This window comes from Oncorhynchus clarkii, chromosome 7 (assembly GCF_045791955.1).
Source record: "Oncorhynchus clarkii lewisi isolate Uvic-CL-2024 chromosome 7, UVic_Ocla_1.0, whole genome shotgun sequence".
Lineage (NCBI taxonomy): Eukaryota > Metazoa > Chordata > Actinopteri > Salmoniformes > Salmonidae > Oncorhynchus > Oncorhynchus clarkii.
In genome coordinates, this window is record NC_092153.1 from 51,493,197 (window position 1) to 51,519,681 (window position 26,485).

A 26,485-nucleotide genomic window follows, 5' to 3' on the forward strand; every position below is an offset into this window, starting at 1 on the left:
AATTGGGATGATAACGTGCACAGTCATTCCTGGAACTATACCACTATGTCCCCAATCCCCCTTTTAAGCATATATTTTTGCTCAAAGGTTGGACTGCCAAAAGCATTTTGGTCTGTTCTCACATACAGTATACTTACTGTACAGTATGGCTACAGACACTGTAAAAGGTCTCCTTGCCAAAACATGCCAACATGATCACTATTTAAAAATGAGACTTAATTTTTGTTTGGCATGAACATATCTTGTGGATTTTTCGTAGGTCAAAAATGATCAGGCAATTCATTGATAACAAATAAAAATAAATCCATGTTTTGCTGCAGTAGAAACATACATTGCACATCTTTTGATTAATCAAAATGAAATTCATAGGGCAAGAACAAGAATGAACTTCCACATGCAAATTAAAGTGTTACAATTTAATTGTGTTGATTGATTCCCGCATGCCATATTTCCAGTTTTGTCTTACAAATGCAAGGTAAGGACAGAACAAACTGATAAAAGTAACAATGTGCAGAACATAGGAAAGACTCAATAGATGGGATAGCTGACAACATCACGAAAACGATGTGCACGCTTCCATGGGGCAGAAGACAGCATGTTGTTGTCATTCTGGATGGCCAGATTGTTAGAAAGAACGACAAGAAACTGCCATGTGGGGCTTGTTTCAGCTCATGTCATCTTGTTATTGATAACATGTATTGTTTTGAGGTGTTTTGACTGATGCTCAATGCTAAAATGTCAAAAAGTTGCTAGCTAGCTCACCAACAACTGTAACAATGTATTTGAGAGACAACAAGTTCTCATTGTGCAAATGTATTTATGTTTTCAAGAGACTAAATATAGTTTACATGTTGTCAACAATCCAAGCCAAACCTGTCTATTTTGCCCCATGGTTGCATGCGCGTCGGTTTTGTTGCTAAACAACCACCCCCTCTATTACTGTGCCACAATACAGTAAATGTGTACAGTATAATATGTTTAAGGTCAGGTTACCAACTGTATAAAAATGATGAATTTGTACAATGCCATTATTTGACATGGAAATCAAAGAAAACATTATGTACAAGAGTTGACAACAATGGGTAAATTAAACACCCTTTTGTCTAGCTGTGTACCTTCTTTTGCAATGCATCATGGTATTGTCCACTCACTGTCCTCCAGCAATGTGCTCTTTCAATATAGATTATCACTATTAAATATAGGCGACAGACCCAAACAGGACCTTCATCCTGCACATTCATGCGCCTTTCCAATGTATGAGTTCAGTTAGTTCGAGAAAGTCGGCCTATGGGCTATCCTGACCACATTGTATGTATTCAGTCCTGGTGCATCGAAGCCAGGGGACAGACCTCGCTTGTCAAACACATAAAAGTTAAAGAGCTGCCCGTCTTGGGCCTCAAGGGAGACAGACGCGGTGCTGACCCGCAAAACACAGGGGTACTCTTTCTCAAACACCACCCTAAACACCCTGTCCACCAGGTAGTTGAGCTTTATTGTCCGATATCTCTCTGGGATCAGGTCCTCAATCTGGGGACCAAACTGCTGCATGATCAGAACTCCGTCTGCCCCAGCTTTGATCTCATAGAAAGTGATGTTTCCGTAGGTGAAGAAGCCTATGTAAGGGTCTGGATTAGGGGGAGGGATGAGGATCTTCTTGGACTCCCGGAAAGCCCTCTCCATAGCGGGTATTATGTGGCTGTAAGCCTTGGCCAACACATCCTGCTTCTGAGGTCTGGTGCCAGCCATCAGCACTACCAGGCCCAGCTTAAGCCTGGGCACCAGTGAAAAGGTGGCTGAGTAGCCGTCTAGGTCTCCATCTTTACGCACCACCTCGTAGCCCAACTGCTCATTCACCTCCCATGGTGTGCCGGTGCGGTTTGCAAAGTAGTCCTTATCACAGCGGAACAGAGGGGTCAGCATGATTTTCAGGGTGTCAGGCTCCAGGAGCTTGCGATGGTAGGCCCCCAACAGCATCATAGCCAGCTTGGCAAGGTCAGCGGCAGTGGAGAACATCTGGCCTGAGGGGCGGTACCAACCCAGGTCATACAGAGGGGCTGGCTGGCCACTGGAGTAGACGCCCACAGCCATCTGGCTGTGGATCCCTGGGGTGATGTCGAAGCCTGTATCCTCCATCCCCAGCCGGTCCAGGATGTTATCATTGATCCAGCGCTGGTAGTCCATGCCCACCACCTTCTCAGCCATGACGTGGGCCAATAAGGAGAAGGCTAGGTTACTGTAGTGGCATCTGCAAAACACAGAGCAGCAGAGTGAGAAGTCATTCTGATAGGGCAGACTGCAGGGTTAATACAGCCCACAGGATTGATGGAATGAAACACTTGAGCCGTCTATTTACATCCAAATGAGTGTAGAAAATATGCTCCATTATATTACACACGTAAATATTGACTGAATGTTAAATGGCACAAGGACATGCACAACATTTGAATTACTATATTGCTATTCTGATATCGAACGATGGGAATGACTAAGGTCTTACTTGGTGCCAGGGTCTGCAACGAGGACATCGTCTTGCAGCAGATTCACTGCAGCCTGTGTTTTCCCCTTCCATAGCAGGTTAGTGGCTCTAAGTCTTCTGGGTAGACCTGCAGTTAACAAAACACAACATCTTTAGTGTTTACGTATCAAGAAAGAAAATACATTAATTTAGCTTGTGTGACAAATAAAGCTCACAACAATTTCAATTAATTTGAACTAAAATGAGGTCCTCAACTGTTATTCCAGCATGTAATCTGCAGTGTATGTCACTGATCATTTCATTTAATGCACAGCTCAGAAATCCATCAGTATCAAAGTCTAGTCTGAAACATCAAATACTCTCCTCAACAAATTATTGAGTTCAACCTTCATGCCTCAAATATCAAAGTGCAAACCTAATCAAATCAAATCTATGTTTCAGAGCAAGGAATTGCAGGGTGCCATATTGAAGTAACAGGCTTGGATTTTGTGGTGTAATATGCTAATAAAAAGACAAGACATACTATTCTGTGGGAGGTGTATGTTACTGGTACATTGGCCTCTATATTTGTGTAGATGTTACCATTACCAAGGTTTTTGTCAATTCAGAGCGTCACCCATCAATAAGTGGAACTCATCGTCCCTCAGCACTCACATGATCTATTTCTGATGATAAGCAGATGCAGTGACAATCTGAACAGTTTCTGTAACTTCAGAGGTGTTTAGAAGGCAATCTGGAAACCTGCTTAGAGGTTTAAGAGCTCTGACTAGAGATTGCAGTATGGTGGCATTTAAATTAAATCAACGAATAAGATCATCAATATTACATTATAGTGGCCATTTTGGTCATAATAGCATGAAAGTTTTCAACACTGCAGCTGAGCACATAAGGTACAAAACGGGTGTTCCCTCACTGTCGTGTAAAGGGTCGGCATGACCTGGTTTCCAATCAATCCCAGGTGGGATGGGGGGGGGGTGAGGTCCGTATCTCACCTGAGAGCTGGCTGGCCATCCTGCGCAGGGTGACAGAGGAGGAGCGGATCTGAACCTCTCCACTGTCCAGAAAGATCAGACCGTCTGTCACGTACTTGAGCTCAGAGTCCCGTGACTTGCCCAGAGGGTTTTTAATGGTGAAGTTCTCCACATATTTCTCAAGTGGGTCATCCAGAGAGGCAATCTTCCCATCCTCCCACAGCCTGTACAGCATCAGCGTTGGGAAGATCTTTGAAAGGCTGGCAATCCTGTAGGGCAGGAATCAAACAGGTGTTAATTACTACTGTAATTCCCCTGATGCCTGCAAAAAGCTTTTAAAGAAATCATTACAACAAAAACTATGGCAAGCATGCACAAATGAGTACTATTCTTCTTATTGTAACATTCTTTCATTTCTACATGCACTCTCTAAAGCTTTCTACACTCAGGCTTTTGACCTCACAACGTTTTCTCTGCCTCATATCGCAGACATTCTTGCAACAGCATCATTTTTAACTCCATTAACACACTGAGGGGTTTGGAGTTTAAAATGACATCATCATACCACAGTATATGTCTATTCAAGGGCCATGCTGACACCACTCAAGACAGGGCTGGAGAAAATCTGGAGCCAATGTTGATGAAGACATGATGAATAATAGCCCATACATAGTTAAAGACATAAAGTTGGTCAGTATTCAATCAAAGGCGCATGGCAGACAAGAGTATTGCAGTCGACTTTTAAAGGTAATTTCCGCTTAATCCGCTTAATTTATCGTGAATGCAATCTCCACAAACATCAAGTAAATTGGATTTGAAACGGGCATTGTTGACGGTACAATGGGCTTGTCGACAACACTCCTTTGATTTCATCCCGGCCATACATTTTCAAACCAATTTTGGGCTCCAATTTATTGCTGAGATGACAACATACCACAAATCTGAAGAAAAAAAATACAGCAGTGCTGCCAAGGCAGCAACTACTGTTCCTGGGCTCCAGCAAAATTAAGGCAGTTATAAAAAATGGTAAACATTACAATACATTCACAACAGATTTCACAACATATTAAGTGTGTGCCCTGTGACGACCCTCCCACTCTGTCTGCCGAATTCTCTCTCTTTGCTCTTGTTTTCCTTAATAGGATGTCGGTGTCCCAGGATAAATACACCTCTTCCCCACTCATTGAGGAGACTCTCTCCATGCAGACACAGATTTTGGTTGTGGCTGTTTTTGGTGGCTGTTTTTGGTTGTTTGCGGTTGTTTATGCGTTGGCACATTTCAACAACCCTCATTATCACATTTATGCACGCAACCACTCACTTACTGACTACACACACCATTGTTAATTCTATTTAGTTTACTTTAGTTAATAAATATATTTTGTTCTTCCTTATCTCCACGTTGTCTCACTTTTTGTTACACAATTTGAGCCGGTTCGTGACAGCCCTCAAGCCCCTACTCTACTATCACATATCTACAACACAGAATCCATGTGTACGTGTGTGTATAGTGCGTATGTTATCGTGTGTATGTATGCATGTGTCCGTGCCCATGTTTGTGTTGCTTCACAGTCCCCGCCCTTCCATAAGGTGTATTTTTACATTCCACATGACTTACTTGATGTGGAATGTAGCCATGTCAAATCAAATCAAATTTTATTTGTCACATACACATGGTTAGCAGATGTTAATGCGAGTGTAGCGAAATGCTTGTGCTTCTAGTTCCGACAATGCAGTAATAACCAACAAGTAATCTAACTAACAATTCCAAAACTACTGTCTTGTACACAGTGTAAGGGGATAAAGAATATGTACATAAGGATATATGAATGAGTGATGGTACAGAGCAGCATAGGCAAGATACAGTAGATGGTATCGAGTACAGTATATACATATGAGATGAGAATGTAAACAAAGTGGCATAGTTAAAGTGGCTAGTGATACATGTATTACATAAGGATACAGTTGATGATATAGAGTACAGTATATACGTATGCATATGAGATGAATAATCTAGGGTAAGTAACATTATATAAGGTAGCAATGTTTAAAGTGGCTAGTGATATATTTACATCATTTCCCATCAATTCCCATTATTAAAGTGTCTGGAGTTGAGTCAGTGTCAGTGTGTTGGCAGCAGCCACTCAATGTTAGTGGTGGCTGTTTAACAGTCTGATGGCCTTGAGATAGAAGCTGTTTTTCAGTCTCTCGGTCCCAGCTTTGATGCACCTGTACTGACCTCGCCTTCTGGATGATAGCGGGGTGAACAGGCAGTGGCTCGGGTGGTTGATGTCCTTGATGATCTTTATGGCCTTCCTGTGACATCGGGTGGTGTAGGTGTCCTGGAGGGCAGGTAGTTTGCCCCCGGTGATGCGTTGTGCAGACCTCACTACCCTCTGGAGAGCCTTACGGTTGAGGGCGGAGCAGTTGCCGTACCAGGCTGTGATACAGCCCGCCAGGATGCTCTCGATTGTGCATCTGTAGAAGTTTGTGAGTGCTTTTGGTGACAAGCCGAATTTCTTCAGCCTCCTGAGGTTGAAGAGGCGCTGCTGCGCCTTCTTCACAATGCTGTCTGTGTGAGTGGACCAATTCAGTTTGTCTGTGATGTGTATGCCGAGGAACTTAAAACTTGCTACCCTCTCCACTACTGTTCCATCGATGTGGATAGGGGGGTGTTCCCTCTGCTGTTTCCTGAAGTCCACAATCATCTCCTTAGTTTTGTAGTCATGTAGTCATGTAGTCATGGCTCTATGTAGTACTGTGCGCCTCCCATAGTCTATTCTGGACTTGAGGACTGCGAAAAGACCTCTGGTGGCATGTCTTGTGGGGTATGCATGGATGTCCGAGCTGTGTGCCAGTAGTTCAATCAGACAGCTCGGTGCATTCAACATGTCAATATCTCTCAGAAATACAAGTAGTGATGAAGTCAATCTCGCCTCAACTTTGAGCCAGGAGAGATTGACATGCATATTATTAATGTTAGCTTTCCTTGTACATCCAAGGGCCAGCTGTAATGCCCTGTTCTGAGCCAATTGCAATTTTCCTAAGTCCCTCTTTGTGGCACCTGACCACACGACTGAACAGTAGTCCAGGTGCGACAAAACTAGGGCCTGTATGACCTGCCTTGTTGATAGTGCTGTTAAGAATGCAGAGCAGAGCTTTATTATGGACAGACTTCTCCCCATCCTAGCTACTGTTGTATCAAACCATGAAGGTTTTGCTTAATTGCTCAATTTTCACATTATTCATTACAAGATGTAGTTAAGGTTTAGGGTTTAGTGAATGATTTGTCCCAAATACAATGCTTTTAGTTTTTAAATATTTCGGACAAACATTCCTTGCCCCCCATTCTGAAACTAATGGCAGCTCTTTGTTAAGTGTTGCAGTTATTTCAGTCACTGTGGTAGCTGACGTGTATAGCGTTGAGTCATCTGCATACATACATAGACTAAACTGCTTGGTATAACCATGGATTGTAAACCTTCATGGTCAAAACATATGTTTTTACTCAAAGCCAGTAAGGGGCCTAGACAACTGCCTTGGAGAATTCCTTATTCTACCTGGATTTTGTTGGCGAGGCTTCCATTAAAGAACATGTGTTCTGTTAGCCAGGTAACTCTTTATCCACAATATAGCAGGGTGTGTAAAGCCATAACACATACGTTTTCCGGCAAAAGACTATGATCAATAATGTCAAAAGTCCAATGAAGTCTAACAAAAAAGCCCCGACAATCTTTTTTTTAATCAATTTCACTTAGCCAATCATCAGTCATTTGTGTAAGCGCTGTGCTTCTTGAATGTCCTTTAAGCATGCTGAAAGTCTGTCAATTGGTTTACTGTAAAATAATAATTTGAAAAGGCATGATTTGGATGGGCACACACTTGTCTACAGTATATAAGGTCGCACAGTTGACAGTGCATGTCGGAGCAAAAATCAAGCCCTGAGGTCGAAGGAAGTGTCCGTAGAGCGCCGAGACAGGATTGTGCTGAGGCACAGATCTGGAGAAGGGTACCAAAACATTTGAAGGTCCCCAAGATCAGTCGCCTCCATCATTCATAAATGGAAGAAGTATTGAACCACCAAGACCCTTCCTAAAGCTGGCCGCCCGGCCAAACTGAGGAATCAGGGGAGAAGGGCTTTGGTCAGGGAGTTGACCAACAAACCGATGGTCACTCTGACAGAGCTCCAGAGTTCCTCTATGGAGATAGGAGAACCTTCTAGAAAGACAACAATCTCAGCAGCACTCCACCAATCAGGCCTTTATCAGTAAAAGGCTGTCACGCCCTGACCATAGAGAGCCTTTTTATTCTCTATTTTGGTTAGGACGGGGTGTGACTAGGGTGGGTAATCTAGGTTGATTTATTTCTATGTTGGCCTGGTATGGTTCCCAATCAGAGGCAGCTGTTTATCGTTGTCTCTGATTGGGGATCATATTTAGGCAGCCATTTCCTCACTGTGTTTTGTGGGATCTTGTTTTGAGTTAGTGCATGTGGCACCTCTGATGTCACAGTTCGTTGTTTGTTTCTATTTGTTTGGAGGTTTCGTGTAAATAAATATTTTGAACTTTAATCACGCTGCGCCTTGGTCCGTCTCTCCACACAACCGTGACAGAAGATCCCACCACAACCGGACCAAGCAGCGTGCCCAGGAGGAGAAGGTATCCTGGCCTTGAGAGGAGATCAAGGAGGAGAAGATATCCTGGACTTGGGAGGAAATTATGACAGGAGACAAAAGCCTTCCTTGGAGGCAGATGGAAGGAGAGAAGGCACAAAAGAAAATAAGCACAAAAGACAGCCCAAATTGTTTTGGGGGGGGGCACACGAGGTGGTCGGCGAAGCCGAGGAGTGAACCAGAGCCAGTCTGGGAGAAGAGGGAGAAATTGTAGGAAAGTGAACGGAGCGAGTCAGAGACCTTCAGTGAGTTGGAGAAATTGGAGGAGAGCGAAATGGGAGAGTTGTTGTGTTGGTGTCTGAGGCACGACATTTGCCCTAAGGAGCGTGTTATCAGTCTGATGCCACCTGTGCTGGCTCCATGCACCAGGCCTCCAGTGCGCCTCTCCAGTCCCTCTCCATGGCAGGAGTCTTCCTCTGCGCCGATGTCCAGGCACGGCGTCCAGTCCCGCTCCAAGGCCGGAGCCTTCCTCTGCGCCGGTGCCCAGTCCAGGCACGGCGTCCAGTCCCGCTCCATGGCAGGAGCCTTCCACTGCGCCGGTGCCCAGTCCAGGCACGGCGTCCAGTCCCGCTCCATGGCAGGAGCCTTCCTCTGCGCCGATGTCCAGTCCAGGCACGGCATCCAGTCCCGCTCCAAGGCGGAGCCTTCCTCTGCGCCGATGTCCAGGCCAGTCATGGCGTCCAGTCCCGCTTCAAGGCCGGAGCCTTCCCCTGCACCGATGTCCAGTCCAGGCATGGAGTCCAGTCCCACTCCATGGCAGGAGCCTTTCTCTGCGCCGATGTCCAGGCATGGCGTCCTGTCCCGCTCCAAGGCTGGATCCTTCCTCTGCGCCAGTGCCCAGTCCAGGCACGGAGTCCAGTCCAGCTCCATGGCCGAAGCCTTCTTCGGTGCCGATGTCCAGTCGAAGGCCGGAGCCTTCCACTGCGCTGGTGCCCAGTCCAGTCTGAGGCATGGCGTTCTACCTGGCTCCGTGGCCGGACCCGTGGTCTGGGCAGGGGCAAAGTTCCGCACCAGAGCCGCCACCGATGCTGGATCCACGGGATGAGTGGGTTCTTCGTCCCGCACCAGAGCCGCCACCGGAGCTAGATGCCCACCCGGACCCTCCCCTATAGAGTCAGGTTTTGCAGCCAGAGTCCGCACCTTTGGGAGGGGGGGGGGGGGTACTGTCATGCCCTGACCATAGAGAGCCTTTTTATTCTCTATTTTGGTTAGGTCGGGGTGTGACTAGGGTGGGTAATCTAGGTTGTTGTATTTCTATGTTGGCCTGGTATGGTTCCCAATCAGAGGAAGCTTATCGTTGTCTCTGATTGGGGATCATATTTAGGCAGCCATTTACCCACTGTGTTTTGTGGGATCTTGTTTTGAGTTAGTGCATGTGGCACCTCTGATGTCACGGTTCATTGTTTGTTTATTTTTGGTCCATCTCTCCACACAACCGTGACAAAGGCACATGACAGTCCGCTTGGAGTTTGCTAAAAGTTACCTAAAGGACTCTCAGACCATGAGAAACAATATTATCTTGTCTGACAAAACCAAGATTGAACTCTTAGGCCTGAATGCCAAGTGTCACGTCTGTAGGAAACCTTGCACCATCCCTACGGTGAAGCATGGTGGTGACAGCTTCAAGCTATGGGGATGTTTTCAGTGGTAGGGACTGGGAGACTAGTCATGATCGAGGGAAAGATGAACGGAGCAAAGTACAGAGAGATACATCATGAAAACTTGCTCCAGCTCGCTCAAGATATTAGACTGGGGTGAAGGTTCACCTTCCAACAGGACAACAACCCTAAGCACACAGCCAAGACAATGCCGGGGTGGCTTCGGGACAAGTCTCTGAATGTCCTTGAGTGACCCAGCCAGAGCCTGGACTTGAACCAGATCAAACCTCTCCGGAGAGACCTGAAAATAGCTGTACAGCAACGCTCCCCATTCAACCTGACAGAGCTCGAGAGGATCTGCAGAGAGGAATGGGAGAAACTCCCCAAATACAGGTGTCAAAATTAAAGGTAGACTCACCGAGATGACATTGCATGCACAAAGCAAACACATACTGTAGGCTGTTTACACAGGCATCCCAAATCCAATATTTGACCAATTATTTGCATATCTGAAACCTATATGATCTATTGCTAATGTGTAAACAGCAAAAAATACACATGGAATATGATCTTTTCACTTCTGATTTATACAACAGCCATATAAAGTTGTTTTTTTCGCACATGACCTGCCGTTACCATGACAACCACCTCAAAAGTTAAAGGATCAGTAACAAGAAATGAGCATTGCATCTGTGTGATACTTCAGTGTGATTGAGGCTACATCTGTGTGATTGCCTAAATCTGATATGGGTTACATCTAAAACCTAGTGTGGACAGTCAGAAAAAAAGATTGGATTTAGAAAGAAAATCAGATTTGGTTCTTACGATGGCTGTGTAAACACCCTTAGTGGGTCAATGTCCGCAACAACTAAAATCGTTGAAGCGGGTCCCAAAGCTATAGTTAAATTAAAAAAATAATTAAAAAACGTTTTTTAAAGTACCACATTGTAGCAGCGTGAAGCGCACCCGTTCACATGCACAGATACTCTGTGTGACTGTGTGAGAGTGAAGTCTTGCATGCCGCTCATTTAAATATCTCCGGTGCTGTTCGTTGCAGTCATCTCACTGAGTCTATCTTTAAGTAAAGCCCTAAAGCAAAGTCACATGACTTTAACAGCTCTCATGTCATTCGGTAATGATCACTCTAACTGGATGCTGTGCATCAGTGAATATAGATTCCTGTTGGTCAGTGTTGACAACTTTACTCTGAAGCCAGAATACCTATTACAGCTTTTTGGTACATGACGTTGCATTGTAGTGGCTAACTGTGTCAGAGGCTAATTGCTGTGTGACATCAATGCTTCTATCAAGAGCAGCAAGAAAGCTGTGACTGAAAGGACATGCACATGCTCATAGCACGTAATATGTCATACAATGTAATAGTGCTATGATTGCAAGCTAATGCAATCGGACAACGGAATTACACGCATGTCCCCGAATTAAGAAATTAATAAGAAAGGGCTAAGGGTGCTTATAACTAATGACCATGAAACCAAAATGAACAGACCTGTCTTGGTCATCCCTCTGGAGGGCCCAAAGAGCCCTGAGATCTCTGCTGCTCCTTACCTATAGATGGTGTATTCATTGGGTGGAGCTGAGAGTGGGTCACTTCCATTCCTCTTGCCAAAGTTACCAGTCCACAGAACGGTGTCATTGAAAATCACAATGGCCGACAAAGAGGGAAGACTGGCAGGGTTGACACTCTGGCGCAGCAGTGTGTCCACCTGAGTGAGAACATAACACTTATGAGCATTTATATCGACTACTACAGCTGTAAACACTACAAAACAGAAATTCTTACTGAGAAACAAATTGATTCACAGACTCTCCCTCAAGGTTGAACTGTAGTTTCAGTAAACAAGACGTTCAAAAGTTACCCTGGGTCTTGAAGCTTTTTAAGGCACCATGTGGACAAAAATCGACTGCTTCCTATTGATTTGTTGTGATGGAGGTGCATTTACTGCCAAGGCTTGGCAGATGCTGAATGAACTGGCATTATTCTTAACTGTCACAGGTAATAGGCAGATGGAATGACTTCATACAATGGACACAGTCAGAATGACAATCTACCTTATAGATTATGTCTCTCTGTTTTTATGAGGTGCAAAGCAGTAATGTCTTAATGTATGCAGGGATATTCAGTTAGTATAAAAGATACAAGGAGTTCCAATGTGGTTTTGTCATTCTGAGGACATTGTTAATAGGATTCCAATGGGAATTTCAACACTCATCCATAAAAGACCGCTGCTTATATGGGTATGTGCTGGTAGGACTGCTCTCCTCTCCTCTCTGTTTTGTAGAATGCCCTTCACTGTCTGAGTTATATTAATGCAGGAACGGGTCACGTCCAACTTATCAAACATACTTTCTTTATCAAACATATTTCTCTGCATGGTAATACAACCCCTCTGGGGGAGTGTGTCTAGGAAATTGTTATCACTAACACATGTTCCCTGTTCTTAGTCGGACATGAACAGAATGTGCATAGTCTGAATGGCCCAAGGGAGCTCTTACCTTTTCTAGTGCCTCTTTCAGGGTAGGGATAGGGTGTTCCAGGGGGAGAGGCTCAGGGAAGCGTGGGCACATTCGTTCTGATTTGGCATTGCCTCCCATGCCTTCATCTGGCAGAGAGACAGAGAGAGATATAGGAAGAAGGGGAAAGAAGTTGGGCGTTTATTGAAATTCACACCTGATGTTGGTGGAGTAATATGTATGACATGACATGGAGACGAACACAATGTGCCATAATGGACTTGCACAGGACTTCATTAATCACCTGAGTTCCCATGTCTGTAGGTTACCACAAAGGGTCCAATTTGCACACAAACACAGTCATAAAGGTGATTAATTTCGAACGCACTGTGAATTTCGAATGAGCAGTTAACGGAGACTTTCATTTACACAGGATTAGATCTCGCCTTTATAGCTCCAATAGTTACTATAGTCAACAGGCCCATAGGCCTACAGTATGTTAATGAATTCAGATTCAGTACTAGATCATACAGCCATGGTGTGCTACTGAAAGAGTAAAAGTGTAAGAAGCAGCACTTCAGGAAAGAATGCAACTAAAGCCTAGGGGTAAAGATGAATTTGGAAAATAAAACCATTGACTACACTTTATATTTCTCTAGAAGTTCTCTATAATACTACTTTCTCAGATAGCTGCCACAGAAACTTTTAGCAAAGAAGAAATTAAGGGGAAAGTACAGTAGCATCTCACTGTCATCAGAAATAGGCGGACAATCTAAAAACACCTTTAGCACGACAGTAGGTTGCTTCACTGTGAGCACTGTAGGGGGAAATTATTTGATTAATTATTTCCTGTGTTTGATTTTGTTATCTACTGTAACGTTGATTATGAATGATATGCAATACAAATTATTATACGAGCGGAGAGATGCTGACATAGGCATTCCATTGTTTGGAGAAACCGGAGTTAACCACATATTTTAAATATCATGTTAAAACCCCATGCTAACATAGTGTTAATGACATGTTTGGTCAGGTCATTTTCTCATGTTAGTCTGCAATTATCTGTTGTAACTGACTACTGATGATCATTTTACTTCAGACCTTTGGCCTGTTTAAGTGCTGATGTTACAGTTGAAGTATGACGTTTACATACACCTTAGCCAAATACATTTAAACTCAGTATTTCACAAACCCTGACATTTGATCCTAGTAAAAATTCCCTGTCTTAGGTCAGTTAGGATCACCACTTTATTTTAAGTGTCAGAATGTCAGAATAATAGTAGAGAGAATACGTTTTTTCAGCTTTCCTTTCTTTCATCGCATTCCCAGTTGGTCAGAAGTTTTCAAACACTCAATTAGTATTTGGTGGCATTGCCTTTAAATTGTTTAACTTGGGTCAAATATTTTGGGTAGCCTTCCACAAGCTTCCCACTATAAGTTGGGTGAATTTTGGCCCATTCCTCCTAACAGAGCTGGTGTAACTGAGTCAGGTTTGTAGGCCTCCTTGCTCACACACACTTTTTCAGTTCTGCCCACACATTTTCTATAGGATTGAGGTCAGGGCTTTGTGATTCACTCCAATTGCCACTCCAATACCTTGACTTTGTTGTCCTTAAGCCATTTTGCCACAACTTTGAAAGTATGCTTGGGGTCATTGTCCATTTGGAAGACCCATTTGTGACCAAGCTGTAACTTCCTGACTGATGTCTTTTTTCCCTCATGATGCCATCTATTTTGTGAAGTGCACCAGTCCCTCCTGTAGCAAAGCACCCCCACAACATGATGCCGCCACCCCCGTGCTTCGAGGATGGGATGATGTTCTTCGAGGATGGGATGATGTTCTTCTTCCGATGGTCATTATGGGCAAACAATTATATTTTTGTTTCATCAGACCAGAGAACATTTCTCCAAAAAGTACGATATTTTTCCCCATGTGCAGTTGCAAACCGTGATCTGGCTTTTTTTATGGCAGTTTTGGAGCAGTGGCTTCTTCCTTGCTGAGTGGCCTTTCAGGTCATGTCGATATAGGACTCGTTTTACTGTGGATATAGATACTTTTGTACCTGTTTCCTCTAGAATCTTCACAAGGTCCTTTGCTGTTGTTCTGGGATTGATTTGCACTTTTCGCACCAAAGTACGTTCATCTCTAGGAGACAGAACGCGTCTCCCTCCTGAGCGGTATGACGACTGCATGGTCCCATGGTGTTTATACTTGTCTAGTATTGTTTGTACAGATGAACGTGGTATCTTCAAGCGTTTGTAAATTGCTCTCAAGGATGAACCAGATTTGTGGAGGTCTACAATTTATTTTCTGAGGTCTTGGCTGATGTCTTTTCATTTTCCCATGATGTCATGCAAAGAGGCACTGAGTTTGAAGGTAGGCCTTGAAATACATCCACAGGTACACCTCCAATTGACTTGAATGATGTCAATTAGCCTATCAGAAGCTTCTAAAGCCATGGTATCATTTTATGGAATTTTCCAAGCTGTTTAAAGGCACAGTCAACTTAGTGTATGTAAACTTCTGACCCATTGGAATTGGGATACAGTGAATTATAAGTGAAATAATCTGTCTGTAAACAATTGTTGGAAAAATTGCACAAAGTAATGTCCTAACCGACTTGCCAAAACTATAGTTTGTTAACAAGACATTTGTGGAGTGGTTGAAAAATGAGTTTTAATGACCCCAACCTAAGTGTATGTAAACTTCCAACTTCAACTGTATACTTTATTGTAAACTCTGCAGACAGTGGCTAAGCCTGCTATCTGAGTTGGAGTCTTTAAGAAGATTAGTGACCTTGTTCACAGAACAGTTGTCTGCTGATAGTGGAGGCCAGTTAGACATTTTCTTTGCTCTAATGCTGGATATTGTCTCTCTGTTGCAACTTTTATTAAACCAGAATGATTTTGATTGACTTCATCCACAACTGCTCTTCTCTTTTATTCACCTGAAAATCCATATTTCAAGCACTGTCTGTCTAATCCATTGACCACCCACAGAAAACAGCTAATAGGATTTCACAATCACACCTCAGACAACTGTAATGACTTGCTTGGAAGCACTTCAATGTATCCTCGTGGCTTCCAGGCAAATAAATCCATTCTGAAGGGAGAACTGCCATGTGTTGGAACTTTTCTCTATTTCCCTTAAACAAATGGACTTTCTAACTCATTTCTAGACGTTTCTTTGTGTGCAAAATCTCAGATTGTATGTGTCAACATTAATGCAGAGGAAGCAGGAGCTATATACTGTAATCTCGGTTAACCCAGAACTAAAGTGTCAGGAAATTGGTCAGCTGCTCAATTAAGTTCTGGATCCATGCGTGTTAATAGAAGAGATGATGAGATGCTAGAAAGATGAGCAGAACCGTAACACGGAGTTCCACCCTCTTTCTTTGCAAGTTATGGGTGAAATGTCCCCTCCCTTTCCGAAATTTGAACGATGCTAATGCCTGCAAAATGTCTAAATAACCAGTGACAAAAAAACAAAACACCGGAATTTCTGCTGCTTTCATCCTACACATCCCATTCCTTCCTGACAGATTATATGGTACCAGTTATGTTTCTGTAGATCTGTCCAAGAGAGATTACATGTAAAGATACTGTAATCACTAATATTCTCATAAGCTTTGAGAAATCTTTACCCATTTACCTCAGACACAATGTAACAAAACCCCAAGAGATTGACAGGCTGAAATGTTTAGAGTGAATTGATGCTGTTTACTACATAATATGTTGAATTGCTTGCTCCTGACATGACTTTCAGTTTGTTACTAATGTTTTCACGGACAAGGTTGAATGCCTTACCTGGCAGTAACTTTGGCAGCTGGTACTGCCAGAGGAAACATCCTGTCATGACCAGGGAGAGCAACAGGAAGAACACCATGCCCAACTGAGTCCATTTCACCTTCATCTTCTTGGTCTTGGTGAGCCCCTCAATAGCAGCATCAGGGGCAGGCTGAAACATGCACGCCCACGCACACATACACGTGCGCGGGCGCGCACACACACACACACACACACACACACGGTTAGGAATGGGCTTTCAGAATGCGTAAAGATCAACAGGAACGAGGGGTTTCACCATGTGGCATATGTTATTTTAGAACATTAGTGAGCTAACTTGCGGAATTATAGTACGTACTGTACTTAGATAATAAACACAATCAAGACTACTTACCACTTGACAAGGATGCATTAAGGGCAGGCAGAAGATAATAAAAAACTCACTCTCTCTCACTGACTAAGCATCTGAACAATCCACTTAGCGCCATGGACCACCAACTCTCAAATTCCAATAGTGGTTGATGTTCTTCCCTGTAGGTTTCACTGTACAGGGTTATGGCACAGACATGGCTTCCCATTCTTACATTTCCTCACTGGACGTGCCATAATCCTGGCCATCAGCACTCCTCTGACAATTAAATTTCCTCTCTGACAACCACGGGCCTCTGACATCATAATCCCCAGATTTACTCCACTAAAGCCCATCTGAGCGGGAGGGGAAATCTTAATCTCTAATCCCCCACGAATCAATTCACTTCAGTCCAGTTTCTGCCACTGCTGGGACCTACCGAGTAGTCCCGGCTGAAAAACATAGCGTCTACTCAACCCTTACAGGAGGAGGGTATGTTTGCCTCATGAGGCACATTAGCGGGGAACATGAGTTGACAAGGGAAATCACATGGGCACACAGAGTTAGAGCGCTCCATCGGACTAATATGTTAAGAGAAGGACACTGACTGAGACATCTTAGGAAGGAATACAACTTCACTCTCTCTATTCCATAGCTAACAGTCACACAACATACACACTGTGCACATAGGCTGCATCCTGTAAAGTACAACTATGCATTGTGTATGGGTGTATGTTCCTTGGCTATGATTCATTCATTGATTCATTGATCTATTTGTGCGACTCAGGCCTAAGGTCATTGTATCAGGTGTCAGTGGATAGATCGTGGGCCTGAGTCTGCTAGGGGCAGACTCGGTGTTCCTAGGGTTACGGTCCTGCTTGGCTGCAGGGAGAGGTAACCACCAATATATATAAACTAAATACAGGCACCAAGCTCTAGTAATGACTGTTTGCATTAGATTTAGCTCAATAATCAATAAATTAATGAATGTTGTTGTAATCAATTAGGAATGGTTGTATTTTTTATATTTCTTTATTATTTTAACGGTGTTTTGAATGTTTAAACATGTTAAAACCTGTCTTACTCAGCAATTACCATCTCTCATAGATTGGACTTAAGTTTCATAACATTTTCAGTGAATCATTCAATCTTTCTAAATTCAGCTAGAATGATGGCTGTTTTGTTAGCTGTGGAAGGCTGTGAATTATTGTAGGCCCAGTAATGTATTCTGATATACATAGGACTAATGATGCTACAGAAAGAGATAATGTGTGAAAGTAATCTGGAGTTGATCCTGATTGCATAACCAGTTGATGGCTGTGGAACACGCAGCTGTCCCATTTGAACGGAGTCAGGAGATGTGGTGAGTAAGCGGCACAGAGTCAGATAAGCTCCAGCGCAGACACACAAATGACCTGCAGTCTCCCACTAAGGAAGTGTGTGTAGTGTTGTATATAAGCCTTTACCTGCTGTGGCTGAACTCCATCCAAAGATGTCTCTCTCAGCACTTTGCTGCCTGTCTTCCCCATTACTCATGAGCACATTCTGAAACATGAAAAGATGTCTACATCAAGCAGGACTTTTTTTTGCAGTTTTAGCAGTGAACATTACTGAAAAGACATCACTATAGCTTTAATACCTGTATGATAGAAGTATATTAATACGATAATTTGTATAAATAATTCAATACAGCCAATAAAAAACACTTGCAGGTAGTCAATGTCAAACTGAGCTGATGAAATATCAAACAAATAGATCAACACATCAAATAAGATAGTAAGGCAGGCCTTATCTAAGTGAACTATGAAGCCATCTTGTCTAGACTTCCTCTTTTTTCTGAAAGTGTGAAGAGTGCAGGTGTGCAGTCTGGCACAAGAAGATTACAATTAAAGCTGACTAAGTCACTCCTGTCATTACACCAAGCTGTCAAGCATACAGAAAGAACCAAACTGGTTTCTCAGCATAGAACAGCTCCCAGGTGCTGCCATAGATAAACACCCCTGTTGTTACTAATGCAATTCACAGGTTTCCTGATGACGCCATGGGCCGACCCCTCCTTCATTATATTTCCTCTTATGGCCTTGGATTGCCTTCTTAATGAAGCTATTGAGACCATTGAGGTAAAGCTGGTAAATTGCATGCTTGAGTGTGTTGGGGTAGGTTCCTTGTTCCTTGTCAATCATTTGCTTTTTGGTGAAATCAGTAATCAGACAATATCTTTAAGTAAATCAATCATTAATTTATTAATGCAATTGCAGACATATCACGCATGTTTACGAGTAAGTTCTACAAAATAGGAAAGGGTCCAAGTTGCTTTAACATGCTTGCAGAACCCCTAGTGATGTAACTGCCTTCGTCAACACCTTCTACCCCATGCATATACAGTTATACAAACTTGCAGGAGCAAACAATAGTTCCAGTGTTTTCTAAGTGCTCAGCAGTAATTTTCCACTCCCCAAGTTGCTTTATAGTGGTATGACTTGTCTCTTATCTCTTTCACTCCCCTGCAGGGTTCTGTGTCTATGCATCTCTTTTAGCCTTGACAGACACCTTGTTTTGACTGCAATAACTCACACATCTCTCAGACCGTTTCTAAGAAGCAGAGACTAGAAAATAACTGTGGAACTATATTAAACCTTATAATGCATGTATATATTGCTAATCTGCAGTCCAGGACCCTATAAATGTAGTGGGGGAGGGGTCTTATTGCCCTTCCCCTTCTATTAATAAAACATAAGCATAATCAATTATTATAATACATCAATCATTTAGTGCAGCCCCCTGAACCCCATCAAGTGCTATCCAGCAGCACTATTCTTTTCAAAATAATATTTTAAAGTGGAACTCAGGGCTCACAAGAGTTCAACAACTTTATGACTTTGAGGTACAAGACAAATGACATTATATAGCTTCATGTATTGGGTGATTGTGTGATTTTGTCATTGTGTGTGAGACAAAACTATGTTTTTCCAATGCTGGATACGGACAGTTTGAGATTCTTAATTAATTGCGAAACACGCTTTTGTACTTTAATATTTGTTCAATCCTATAAATGATGTTGACCTGTTAAAGATGCATGGTCTTCAAATGTTACAAAAGGTTCCTTGCTGTTTGCCTGGGCTGGGGTGATTCATATTGGAATAGATTAGGTTACATGCGCAAACAAAGGGCTTTTGGTACATCTTGTGCTTGCCAATAAAACACACAGCCTACTGCACTAAACAGTTGAAATCTTTTACATATTGACTTGTCTCCAATTCCTGTTGATCCTGTTGATCCAAATCCTGTTGATGGCCAATATTGGTTTACTTATACTGTCCAGGCATTGCTAGAAATGTTTTCCCCTATAATTTGTCCAATAATTTATCACTTAGATGTTCTACTTCAGCCACTCAGATCATATCCAAAGGAATAATTTCTTGCAGATCTGGTTTAGTTATACATTAGTTGCATAATGTTTATGCAATTGTCATGCAGGCAAGTTTGGCAGCAGCCAGGTTACAGTATATGATGTCATATTGATATAACATCAACAACATCATGCTTTCAACAATTAAAACATTTGTTTCAAGAATAAATTCAGATTTAAAAGTAGCATTCAGATACTGTCGTTTATTTGACTGACGTCATTCACAGATCATGCTTTGCATTCAAAGTGAATCAAACTGAGTAAAGCACTGCTCACTGAGAGGCTTAGACCTTTCCTACAAGAAAATATGATGAACTGGACATCTCACGTAATCTTATTCATGCTCTTGAAAAGATGAACCCATTAAGGAGCGCATGCAGAAGCCATGTGAAAGGATGTTTACAAATGAATGCTATGCATTTTCTCTTCTGCTGCCAAGTGTTTTGATCTACCCACTAATAATAACTATGAATTCATACTTTAGTGACGTCGGTGATGTCTTATTAACCATCTATAGCTGAGTCACTGACTAGCAAGCGTAACATTTCAGATGTGTGATGGCAAAAGGAGACTGTATAGTGTGTTCTACTTCTGTAATCTAATTACATACTTCCTTTAATATTTTTTTATTGGTTTGGGATTTGCATTTTCTCCTGTAAAAATATATCTGACAATACATATAAAATTGCTTGAAATGTTGTACACCTGTCAATATGCTAATTTGGAAAACATGAGTACAACAGAATCCAAAATGTACATTGTTTTATTCAGACTGGCTTTCTGATGTACTTTAATTCAAATGTTTATCTAAATGTATTCACATATGTGTGCACTTGCATAGAATGCAATGTAAATGCTCAAGACAGTATAATGATCATCTCTAAAAATTGTTAAGCAATAGTTTACTGTGAATTATGATGCTCTATTGAATTATTAACTACTAAGAACAACTGCACTGACTTAAATGCTCGGTACAGTGTTAATTTTTTCAGTATTTGTTTAAGATTTAAAATAATGTTCCAGTTTTAGAGGGCTACTATGTCTACATCATATATAGTACCAGTCAAACATTTGGACACACCTACTCATTCAAGTTTTTATTTTCTACATTGTAAAGTAACAGTGAAGACATCAAAACTATAAAATAACACATATGACATCATGTAGTAACCAAAAAAGTGATACGTGATATACACTGCTCAAAAACATAAAGGGAACACTAAAATAACACATCCTAGATCTGAATGAATGAAATATTCTTATTTAATACTTTTTTCTTTACATAGTTGAATGTGCTGACAACATAATCACACAGCAATTATCAATGGAAATCAAATGTATCAACCCATGGAGGTCTGGATTTTGAGTCACACTCAAAATTACAGTGGAAAACCACACTACAGGCTGATCCAACTTTGATGTAATGTCCTTAAAACAAGTCAAAATGAGGCTCAGTAGTGTGTGTGGCCTCCACGTGCCTGTATGATCTCCTTAGAACGCCTGGGCATGCTCCTGATGAGGTGGTGGATGGTCTCCTGAGGGATCTCCTCCCAGACCTGGACTAAAGCATCTGCCAACTCCTGGACAGTCTGTGGTGCAACGTGGCATTGGTGGATGGAGCAAGACATGATGTCCCAGATGTGCTCAATTGGATTCAGGTCTGGGGAACGGGCGGGCCAGTCCATAGCATCAATGCCTTCCTCTTGCAGGAACTGCTGACACACTCCAGCCACATGAGGTCTAGCATTGTCTTGCATTAGGAAGAACCCAGGGCCAACCGCACCAGCATATGGTCTCACAAGGGGTCTGAGGATCTCATCTCAGTACCCCATGGCAGTCAGGCTACCTCTGGCAAGCACATGGAGGGCTGTGCGGCCCCCCAAAGAAATGCCACCCCACACCTTGACTGACCCACCGCCAAACCGGTCATGCTGGAGGATGTTGCAGGCAGCAGAACATTCTCCACGGCGTCTCCAGACTGCCACGTCTGTCACATGTGCTCAGTGTGAACCTGCTTTCATCTGTGAAGAGCACAGGGCGCCAGTGGCGAATTTGCCAATCTTGGTGTTCTCTTGCAAATGCCAAACGTCCTGCACGGTGTTGGGCTGTAAGCACAACCCCCACCTGTGGACGTCGGGTCCTCATACCACCCTCATGGAGTCTGTTTCTGACCGTTGGAGCAGACACATGCACATTTGTGGCCTGCTGGATGTCATTTTGCAGGGCTCCCCCTGCTCCTCCTTGCACAAAGGCGGAGGTAGCGGTCCTGCTGCTGGGTTGTTGCCCTCCTACGGCCTCCTCCACGTCTCCTGATGTACTGGCCTGTCTCCTGGTAGCGCCTCCATGCTCTGGACACTACGCTGACAGACACAGTTCGCATCGATGTGCCATCCTGGATGAGCTGCACTACCTAAGCCACTTGTGTGGGTTGTAGACTCCGTCTCATGCTACCACTAGAGTGAAAGCACCGCCAGCATTCAAAAGTGACCAAAACATCAGCCAGGAAGCATAGGAACTGAGAAGTGGTCTTTGGTCACCACCTGCAGAACCACTCCTTTATTGGGGGTGTCTTGCTAATTGCCTATAATTTCCAATTGTTGTCTATTCCATTTGCACAACAGCATGTGAAATTTATTGTCAATCAGTGTTGCTTCCTAAGTGGACAGTTTGATTTCACAGAAGTGTGATTGAGTTGGAGTTACATTGTGTTGTTTAAGTGTTCCCTTTATTTTTTTGAGCAGTGTACATGATTATATATAGTACCAGTCAAAAGTTTGGACACAGCTACTCATTCAAGGGTTTTACTATTTTTTGCATTGTGGACATCAAAACGATGAAATAACACACATGGAATCTTGTAGTAACCCAAAAAGTTTTAAACAACATTTATTTTATATTTGAGATTATTCAAAGTAGCCACCCTTTGCCTTGATGACAGCTTTGCGCACTCTTGGCATTCTCTCAACCAACTTTATAAGGTAGTCACCTGGAATGCATTTCAATTAACAGGTGTGACCTGTTAATTTGTTGAATTTCTTTCCTTCTTAATCTGTTTGAACCAATCAGTAGTGTTGTGACAAGGTAGGGGGGTATACAGAAGATTGCCATATTTGGTTAAAGACCAAGTCCATGTTATGTCAAGAACAGCTCAAATAAGCAAAGAGAAACGACAGTCCATCATTACTTTAAGACATGAAGGTCAGTCAATCCGGAAAATGTCAAGAACTTTCTTCAAAGTTGAAGAAAGTCTTGAAAGTTTCTTCAAGTGCAGCCGCAAAAACCATCAAGTGCTATGATGAAACTGGCTCTCATGAGGACCACCACAGGAAAGGAAGACCCAGAGTTTCCTCTGCTGCAGATACGTTCATTTGAATTAACTGCACCTGAGATTGCAGCCCAAATAAATGCTTCACATAGTTTAAGTAACAAACACATCTCAACATCAACTGTTCAGAGGAGACTGCGTGAGTCAGGCCTTCATGGTCGAATTGCTGCAAAGAAACCACAACTAAAGGACAAAAATAATAATAAGAGACTTGCTTGGGCCAAGAAACACAAGCAATGGACATTAGACCGGTGGAAATCTGTCCTTTGGTCTGATGAGTCCAATTTGAGATTTTTCGTTCCAACTGCCGTGTTTTTGTGAGACGCAGAGTAGGTGAACGTATGATATTCTCGTGTGGTTCCCACCGTGAAGCATGGAGGAGTTGTGATGGTGTGGGGGTGCTTTGCTGCTGACACTGTCTGTGATTTATTTAGAATTCAAGGCACACTTAACCAGCATTGCTACCACAGCATTCTGCAGCGATACACCATCCCATCTGGTTTGTGCTTAGTTGGACTAGCATTTGTTTTTCAACAGGACAATGATCCAAGACACACCTGGCTGTGGAAGGGCTATTTGACCAAGGAGAGTACTGCATCAGATGACCTGGCCTCCACAATCACCTGACCTCAACCCAATTGAGATTGTTTGGGATGAGTTGGACCGCAGAATGAAGGAAAAGCAGCCCAAAAGTTCTCAGCATATGTGGGAAATCCTTCAAGAATGTTGGAAAAGCATTCCTCATGAAGCTGGGTGAGAGAATGTCAGGAGTATGCAAAGCTGTCATCAAGGCAAAGGGTGGCTACTTTTAAGAATCTCAAATCTAAATTATATTTAGATTTGTTTAAAAGTTTTTTTGGTTACTACATGACTCCATGTGTTATTTCATGTCTGCAATGTAGATAATAGTAAAACTAGAGAAAAACCCTTGAATGAGTAGGTATGTCCCAACTTATGACTGGTACTGGATATAATCATGTATATCATGTATGAAACATAACATGATATGTTTTGCAAAAATATTCAATCACCACATTCAATAAATGTGCATTTTGTAAAATAGCATATATTTTTCTAGATTATAAAATATAACCAAGCATAGCTCTTTTTGCCAAACATTACGACAATAAATGTTCTTGTCGTGAGACAACCTTAGATAAAGTAGTTATTCTTGTCCAGGAAACATCGGAACCCATCAATTTTCCATAAACTTACCACAAATCTTGATTCTGGGTAGTAGCTCTTGCCCCTCTTTTACCAAAATGGAAATGTACAATATCCTGTGCTGTTGCTCTGTGTGTGTTTGGAAGATCACTGCAGCATCCTGACAGATGTTGGTATCATGGCCATGGCTAAATCCAACTTGTATCAAAACCAGGATCCTGGATTATCTGCCACTGCCATCAGCGACATCTGCCAGAAAAATGTGTGCCCTGCAGTAGGAGAATGTGTGGGAGAGTTAGTGTGTGAGTGATTGTGCATGTCCTGTTTGTTGGTGTATGTCTGTGTCAATAAGTAAGTAATTCAATTAGTTTAAGTGTGTTTTCGATGGCAGAAAAGTCCACCAAATAAAGGAACAATATCAAATCAAATTTGATTGGTCACATGCACGTTTAGCAGATGTTATTGCGGGTGTAGCGAAATGCTTGTGTTTCTAAGCTCCAACAGTGCAGTAATATCTAACAAGTAAAATCTATCAATTTCACAACGATACACATTATTTGGAAGAGCAATTTCGGAGTGGCATAGACTAAAATACAGTAGAATAGAATACAGTATATACATATGAGATGAGTAATGCATAATATGTAAACATTATTAAAGTGATTAGTGTTCCATTATTAAAGTGGCCAGTGATTTCAATGTATGTACAGTCGTGGCCAAACGTTTTGAGAATGACACAAATATTAATTTTCACAAAGTCTGCTGCCTCAGTTTGCATATACTACAGAATGTTATGAAGAGTGATCAGATGATTTGCAATTAATTGCAAAGTCCCTCTTTGCCATGCAAATGAACTTAATCCCCACAAAACATTTTCACTGCATTTCAGCCCTGCCACAAAAGGACCAGCTGACATCATGTCAGTGATTCTCTCGTTAACACAGGTGTGAGTTGTCGTGTCTTTACTATCATTACATTGAAGACTTAGTTTTATCAAAGATTCTCTGTAATTAGTATTACGCGATCAAACTGATTAGTCATGTAACTGTAATTAACTAGGAAGTCGGGGCACCAAGGAAAATATTCAGATAACAAAGCTATAATTTCCCAATATAACCTTTCAGATATTTTCATATCTGATCAATAGTCTTCTGATTAATGAATTATTTACTTGACCTCATGTTAGTCTCATTCCAAACGTCGTAAATGGTTGGTTATCTGCACGAACCCAGTCTTCACTATGAGTCGTCCATACATCAATTGTCTTAAATAATTTATTCATTACTAACTAAGTAATTCACAGAAATGCATAAACAAACAAACAAGGTAAATATGGTTACAAGAAATGATAGGGAAATGTGCCCTAGTGGGATAAACCGATATCGCGGCTTGGTGGACAAAAAGGGGAGTGGGGGTCAGCTGAGAAGTTAAAACAGAGTTGATAATTATAACAATTTAAATGCTAATCCTTTGCACATGAACGCTCACTCATTCGCAAACAATTGCAATCAATATGTGTGTCGTCTTGATCGCTGTTGAAAAGTTTGTTTCTGTTGGAGAGTTTGTCCGCCCTCTCTCTTTCTCTCTCTCTCTCTCTCTCTCTCTCTCTCTCTCTCTCTCTCTCTCTCTCTCTCTCTCTCTCTCTCTCTTTTTGTCTTGGTTAGAGGGGATAGTTCAGAGCGACATTCATTCATGTTGTTGTAGAATGGATGTTTCGGCAGTTGTCGTTCTTCGCGTTCAATGATACCGAATTCATAGCTGCAGACTAGTAATTAATATCAAAGACTTGTTCTTATTCTGTCGGTATCGATAGTCTAAGAGTTTAACCATGTGGTATGGTTAAAAGATTCAGCAATGGTCTGCAACCTTCGTCCTCCCGTGATTGAGAGAAACATGGTCTACTTGAGGAATTCTCAAGATTGGGGTTTTATTCGGAATTGCAGAAAAGGGGCTGTCCCAGGATGCCTGACCCTAACTGGCCTCATGGGCGGTCCTCTGATTTAGTTCAACTCAAAAGGGAATTGGAGTTTCCTTCATAAAACAGTCCAAAATCACATTATACAATTTTACAAACAGTATCATACTCACTCATTCATCTTATACAACAATTAGATGTAAACCTCATATCTGAGGCTATTATATAAACAGCGTTATGGTAATGTGGCCACACCGTCTCCCATGAGCTTCCCCAAGTTGTAACAAACGGACCAGTTCATAGCTGGATTCTTCACCGATCTTTTATACCTTCTCCGGAACGTAAACG

The 26,485-nt window shown here is 42.3% G+C and overlaps 1 protein-coding gene across 3 annotated transcripts; it reads right to left on the minus strand.

Annotated features, from left to right (window-relative positions):
- Nucleotides 1–401: 401 nt before the first annotated feature.
- Nucleotides 402–24,349, minus strand: LOC139414300 (putative beta-lactamase-like 1). Of its 3 annotated transcripts, XM_071162216.1 has the most exons (8): nt 24,274–24,349; nt 17,791–17,869; nt 15,997–16,147; nt 12,232–12,338; nt 11,284–11,441; nt 3,469–3,716; nt 2,498–2,603; nt 402–2,245 (listed from the first exon to the last, which is right to left on the minus strand). In XM_071162216.1, exons 2-8 carry the CDS (start codon nt 17,851–17,853, stop codon nt 1,267–1,269), a joined length of 1,812 nt encoding a protein of 603 aa, XP_071018317.1. In that variant the 5' UTR covers nt 17,854–17,869; nt 24,274–24,349; the 3' UTR covers nt 402–1,266. The 3 variants fall into 3 exon arrangements, with proteins under 3 accessions (XP_071018317.1, XP_071018319.1, XP_071018318.1); XM_071162218.1 differs by lacking the exon at nt 15,997–16,147; XM_071162217.1 differs by lacking the exons at nt 17,791–17,869; nt 24,274–24,349 and adding an exon at nt 16,370–16,648.
- Nucleotides 24,350–26,485: the final 2,136 nt, after the last annotated feature.